General features: G+C 38.4%; 1 protein-coding gene across 2 annotated transcripts in view; it reads left to right on the top strand.

Annotated features, from left to right (window-relative positions):
- The first annotated feature begins 877 nt into the window (after positions 1 to 877).
- ccdc62 (coiled-coil domain containing 62) overlaps positions 878 to 6617 on the top strand; it is a 7491-nt gene continuing 1751 nt past the window's right edge. The window contains exons 1-10 of one of the 2 annotated variants that reach the window (XM_035667906.1): positions 878 to 1328; positions 1417 to 1457; positions 1539 to 1682; positions 2100 to 2292; positions 2381 to 2547; positions 3483 to 3584; positions 3715 to 3886; positions 4499 to 4600; positions 5286 to 5374; positions 6314 to 6414. In XM_035667906.1, coding sequence (XP_035523799.1) covers positions 1262 to 1328; positions 1417 to 1457; positions 1539 to 1682; positions 2100 to 2292; positions 2381 to 2547; positions 3483 to 3584; positions 3715 to 3886; positions 4499 to 4600; positions 5286 to 5374; positions 6314 to 6414 — 1178 coding nt within the window. In that variant the 5' untranslated portion in view covers positions 878 to 1261. The remainder of the gene's footprint in view (positions 1329 to 1416; positions 1458 to 1538; positions 1683 to 2099; positions 2293 to 2380; positions 2548 to 3482; positions 3585 to 3714; positions 3887 to 4498; positions 4601 to 5285; positions 5375 to 6313; positions 6415 to 6617) is intronic. The other variant, XM_035667905.1, reaches the window with a different exon arrangement.

Here is a 6617-nt window from a genome sequence, read left to right as displayed (position 1 = left end):
TCTGTGCAAAAATAAATAAATAAAATACATGACATAGCAACACACAAAAGCAGGAGAAAGTGACTAAATGGCAATACACAGCAGTAAAATGTATTTTTAAAAAAGATATTAAAAATTGGGGGACAGATGGTAGCAGCTGATATGCAGAGTGGTAAGAATGGTTGAGTGATTAATCAACCCATGGGGAAATAATCAGCAACCGCATATCTCAATTTGATGATATAACCTGAATTAGGATAATTTTATGGCATTTATAGACCAAATAAGATGGAAATTATGTCGTTGGACATAACTGTAACTGGCAAATAAATGTGCCATAAATGCGAATATATTGCAAAGAGTGTAGAAAATATACAATAAAAATATAATAAAATATAAGGTTTGGTATGGTGACAAATGGGTGGAAGTATTTAAAATGAAAACCACATTTAAATATTATTTTCTTTCTTTTTAAATGTTTTTTTTTATTATTATACAAAGTCAGAAGTGACAATGTGATTCATATAAAAGAAATCAGATTCCAGTCGAGTGTGTTAAATCATAGCTTGAGTGATTTAAGTTATATTTTATATTTATAGTTTTAATTTCCAAAATGTATCACAATAAAAAAAACATTATTATTTTTGTCATGACTGCGCGTTTTGTTAAAATGCGACTTTTATGTTGAAAATCTCACCGGGACCGGAATCGTGTATCCTTCTTCCTAGGATGAGTATTTCAAGGTGCGGCCAAGCAACGCGCCAGTAAGATATTAATTAGGCTACCTTTGAGTTGTCCAAAACGACGTTCATGTGTTGAGTCAATAAGTTATATTAACACTTATCATATTCTGAATCAAATAAGTTTACTTTGGGAATTCAGTAATACATATTTAGAGAATAACTGCGGGATGTCCGGGGACGTGACGTCATTGTCTTATCCCCGATTTACATTCAAAAAAAGTTAAACTCTCCCAGAAGCTAACGTAAGCTGGCAGATTTAAGTTTTCTACAGGCGTTTTATATACTTACTTATCGAGATTTAAGTTGGGTTTTGAGCGTGTTGTTAAATAGTTTTTTTCGTTTTGTTATTTTACTGACTGTTATTTAACTTTGGAGTTACATTCAGAGATGGTAAGTTGACTAGCTGATCCTCCAAAACAAGCCCACAAGAAGCTGTGTGCAATAACAATGAAGGCAACATAAAGCAGGGTGCAGTTTTCTGCAGAAGCACTAAGGAACTGGAGTTAGGGTGTAATATTAGTGGTTAGTGTTATGATGTGATGGACGAAGGGAGAATACTGCCCCCCTCCAATGGAAGAGCCTCAGCCTGTTTCCCCTGGTCAAATGGTAAAACACACACATCATCTCATTAAAGTGTTTAAAACGTGTCAGGGAAGGTTTGAACCATTAAACATCCACTTTGACTTTGTTTCAGATACTTCAGCTGAGCTCTGGCACAGCACTCCAGTTAAAAAGGTTGGTGTCGTTTCAGTTAAATACACTTAGAAATGCCAAAAGCAAGCTCATTCATATTATCTGATATATGCCACTTTTCAGAAAAATGGTTGTCCGTCACTGGATGCGAGCCAACCCTCTGTCCTAACCAGCTTCAAGATGGACAGCAGAGCGAAACAGTGGGCCAAAAGTTCACCTCCCCTCCCAGCAGACAGCCTCTGCCCCCCCGGCCCGCAGGACCCCGAGGTGAGATCACATACTGACTATTGATTATAACTTAGATTGTGTGTTGTTTACCGCCTATTGAGTTATTTAGTAAACAGAGAAATGCATTCATAAACTAACTTTAGGAAATATGAGGGTCATTTTTCCGATCTGTGCAGCCACATATGCTTGTAGATTTTGAAACAGTGAGTCAACTAACTGATTAATCGGCTATTTTGATGAATTGATTCACTTCCAGTCCAAAACTGAGTTATTTAGTTGTTTATCACAAAGGAAACCAGCAAATATTCCCATTTTAGAAGCTGGAACCAGTGAATTTTTCCATTTTTGCTTTAAAAATTGTTTTTTTACCTCATCAAGTAATTGACTAATTATGCTTCAACTCTATTGCTTTCCATAAATAGGCTATATTATGGTGTGTGTGTCTCTCTCTGTAAGTTTCCTGTGAGTGACCTGAGTGGCTCCACCATCCAGAGGCAGAGGAGGGAGCTCCAGCTGCTGATGGCTGAGCTGAAGGACCGGGACAGGGAGCTGAACACCATGGCCTCCTCCCATCATAAGCAGCTTCACGCCTGGGAACAAGGCCGCCAGAGGGTGCTCGCCTTGGAGCAGAGGTGTGCCCGTTTGGATGGTGAGCACGCAGAAACCACAAGGATATACAAATCTAACTGCAAATTATGCCGAATGATAAATAATTTAATCGTTGTTTGGTTTCGCAGATGAGTTGCAGAAGCGTAACGAGGTGATCAGAGTCCTGACTAAACGTGTGTGGGTGGTGGAAACCAGGGAGGAGGAGGTCCAGAAGGAGCTCAGCGTAGCCCGACAGCAAGTCTGTGAGCTGGAACAGAAACAGCAGAGCATCAGCGAAAAATGTGAAGACTTTGAGGTGCAATTATAACTATTAATACACATTTATATTCTCTGTAGAACATCTGAGCACCAGGACTGCTCAACATGGATAGAGCTGCCGTTTTTTGACTAACCAGACTCCCCTTTATCAAATTTATCACATTATTTTAGTTAAAGGGTAAAGCTTCCACCAAACGTGAGTCCGTCTTTCAGTACTTTCTGACTTTCCCACCTTGTTTGTGGTGCTCAGCCTACATCTTTGAAAGCTAGTTAAGCCCTAAAACAGTTAGTAGGATCAGTTCCTTGTTGGTTTTGGTCTTTTAATTGGATTTTTTAACACTAAGAATTGTCAGTTTGCTACAAACAAAGGCTTGTAATAGCTATCTTTTATGTAGGAGAATAATTAAACATGTATAATTGTTTACTATAAGTTACTCATTATTCTCATAATTTTCTTGCTCAATAGAAAACCATCTTGTACGGTGTACTAGGGGCCATTGTATTTTTTAAAAAAAAGTACAGAGCTGGGGAAGGGGGGTACATTTCTGAGATTAAAGTCACAAATTTAGAAAAAAATACGTAAATAAATAGTGTTTTATGGATGATGGAAGTCACAGTTGGTTGTGTTGAGAGAAAGTCAGTCTATATAATGATGTCATACTAAATGCTACGACACATTCATGGTTTTTAGATTCATTTGAATGGCCAGGATTTATATTTATTCGTAGTTATTACAGCATTTTACACTAGTTAAAAAAAAAATTATTTGATTGTGAAGCTGCTGTAACTGTATAATTCTAAGGTTTATCAGTGAGGTGTATGAGCTGCAGAGCGGAGTCTCTGTTAACAGTGACAAACATATTTCTAGAAGGTTTTTTTTTTCCGTAAATTTGTGAGTTTAATCTCAGAGAATATCCAAGTTTTTTCTCCAGCAAATTTACGACTTTAATCCGTGTCTGTGGTGTCTTTTAGGAGAAGAACCAGAGTCTTAACTCCACGGTCATGGCTCTGTCCACTCAAGTCGGCTCTCTGCAGGTCAGGGAGGAAGAACTGAGCTCCATGCTCAAACTCAAGGTACACTAGTAGAATTATTTCTTTGTAACTTCCAGTTTCCAGTTCTAGTTTTTCTGATTAGGATTAGCATTAATATATCTGTGTCTGATGTTATGATGTTCAGCTAGTTGATAATTTCTCTTCCCATCAGGACAAAGACGTGACAGACGCCTCTGGTCACATAGTTGACCTCACAGGGCGCCTACGGGATCTGGAGACCTCGCTAACGGAGAGTCACGCACGGGAAAACAAACTCCTGAGAGACGCAGAGGAAAGTAAACGTCGCTACAGAGACGCCAAGCATGAGATCACACACCTTAAAGGTACATGAGTAAAACAAACAGGTTGTCAGATACTCACTCTTTAAGTGGGAGGCTTGAAGATAGTTGATTGTTGAGTCTCCTGGGAATGAGACTCAACAATCAATAATCTTTCTCCGCTCTGATTGGTTGTTTTTATTCAGGTGTGGTGGATTCTTGTAAATCCCATCAAGAGCACCAGGAGGAGCCAGAGGAACCTGATATTTTCACAGACTCATATACTACTGTCAGGATATACTGAACGTTTTAGCAAATAAGTTACCTACTGCAGCTTTAAAGTCAAGAAGCATAATTATCTTCAGTAGATTTACCAGCCTTTATAGCTGCAGCTCACAATTAGTTTAATTATTGATACATTTGCTCGTTATTTTCTTGATTAATGACAGAAAGTCCAGGGTAATGTCTTCAAACAGTTCAGTTTAATGTTTTACATGACAAAGAAAAGCAGCAAATGTGCACATTCGAGAAGCTGAAACTAGAGAATGTTTGTCTAAAAAACTATTAAAACAGTCAATCAGTTATCGAAATCGTTACCTATACATTTTCTGTCGATTGACTAATTCGTTAAGCGACTAATCATCTCAGCTGTACGTGTCTGATTGTCTGTGGTCGTAGAGGAGCTGCAGCAGCAGGTGACACAGAGCAGCACTCAGAGGGAGGAGATCATCCGTCTCAAACAGGAGCTCCAGCTCCTTCGCAGAGATCTGGCCCTGTCAGGTAACTACAGCACAACAGATCCACCTTCTATCTGACAGCACTAATAAACTATTTATTATAGCTGAAATATTAGGATATATTGTCATCAGTATGTTTTTTAGGATTTTATTGTACAGATTTATTTCTTACAATATAGGGGTTTGCAATTTCTATCCTTCTGATCTTGTGTTCTGTGATCATTGATTATTCTCTACATATTTTACTGAATTCATCATTAAACCTTATTCATTAAATGTGTGTAACATCTATGTTTTATATTCTGTGGTGCTGCTGTTCTGTTAAAGAGATTTATAATGTTAGTGTGGACCTCTGCTGGTTAAATAAAGTTACACATTTTAATGATGGCAAACATAACATAGAATTTATCCAGATAAAAGATATTAATCATTTAAATTATATGAGGGTATTAACAATGGATCCGTTTATTATTATTTTCAGATTAAATAATTAATTATCTAGTCTGTAAATGTAAAAAGAAATCACAGATTCCCTGCACCTCTCACTTTTGACAAGCTGGAAAACATAACATTTCCAGCCGATTTATGATTAAAGAAAGAGTATAATTGTTTATCAGATATGTTGATTGATTAACAGACTAATTATGTCAGCACCAAACTAAACCGTACAGTAGTTGATGGGTGCAGTAGAACCAGCCTTAGATTCAGCATTTGATGTTTTTCACCAGGAGAGGGAGACAGCTGGAAGGACGAGCTGCTGGAGCTGGCTCGCTCCAAACAGGAACGCACCATGTCAGAGCTCCGCTGCATACGACAGGTATACAGCATCTGATAATTACTCACCGGGAGATATTAAAAAAATCATGTCTAGAAAACAAAGAAGCAGCAATGTTATGAATTAACAAAATAGTAATAGGTCACAGCTTTGGGAGAACATCTTTCCTCATTCCTCCTGCTCATGCTGTGGTCGAAGTCAGAGCCGTCTTTCTGGTTTGGCAGCATAGCTCAGAGTGTTCCTGCAGTTTCCTTACTGTGGCTGTGTGCCTCTGGGTCACTGTCATGTCCATTACTTGTGACAACCTGTGACAATGAAGTGTTTATAATCAAATGTTTTTTATTAAATCCGATTTAGGGTTTTTAAAGAGGTAGTGAAATAAATAAAATGTGATTTGGGGTGACTAACTAACCCCGCCCATCATATAAAACTACACTTGAACATCATCTTATGGGTTTAATGTATATATGATGATTTTTTGTATATTGTTTGAACCCAAATGTTTACCTAGGTGCATACTTGACTGATAGTAAGATAAGCCTGTCATGGTTTGACACTTCAAAAGGGGGTGTACCAGATGTGATGCTGAATGGATCATGTCCTGTGTTGTCAAGACAAAACTCCTGGAAATTATCCTGGAAAATGGTTTCTTCTGCTAGAGCTCAGGCCAGAACTGTTTATTCATTTCTCCCTCTGCCTCCTCCTGATCTGAATGACGCAGGTGAGAGAGGTGTGGGTGGAGGTCGACAGTCCTCTACAGCTCCGTGTCGCTGTGTATTCGCTGAAGCACTCTGACTTTAAGCACTCCAATCAATCAGAGGGGTTTTAATTTAAATTCCTCTCACACTCAGAAATACATCATTTGATGCGAATGAGAAAGACGCTCTCTAGTTATTGGTTTCAGTGTGACTTTAATGGACAGTTTGTATCAGTCTGATCTGTACACATAATACTGTGTGTGTGTGTGTGTGTGTTTGACAGGTGTGTGAGAATCAGCGTAATGACCTGCAGCTTTTGCAGCTGAACCTGGAAAGTGCCCGTGAAAGCCTGAGAGAGAAGACCAGTCAGGGATTACCTGGCAGGTGAATAATGTGCAAGGAAGACATGGCAAAATATTTACTGTATGATGTACTGTCGGGTACAGTTTCTTCGTTTTCTATCTATATATTTGTGGCTGTAAAGCGGCTATTGTGTTGGAGTCAGTGAACAGTGTTAAACCCTTTATCATGAGCAAGCTGAGATGTGTTATCCAGTTTAGATAACACACATACAACCTATTACTCCA

Source organism: Morone saxatilis, unplaced genomic scaffold, assembly GCF_004916995.1.
Source record: "Morone saxatilis isolate NCDOM2014 unplaced genomic scaffold, NCSU_SB_2.0 Contig21, whole genome shotgun sequence".
Lineage (NCBI taxonomy): Eukaryota > Metazoa > Chordata > Actinopteri > Moronidae > Morone > Morone saxatilis.
The sequence above is the reverse complement of the archived record's forward strand: the minus strand, read 5'-3'. Positions and strand labels throughout refer to the sequence as shown.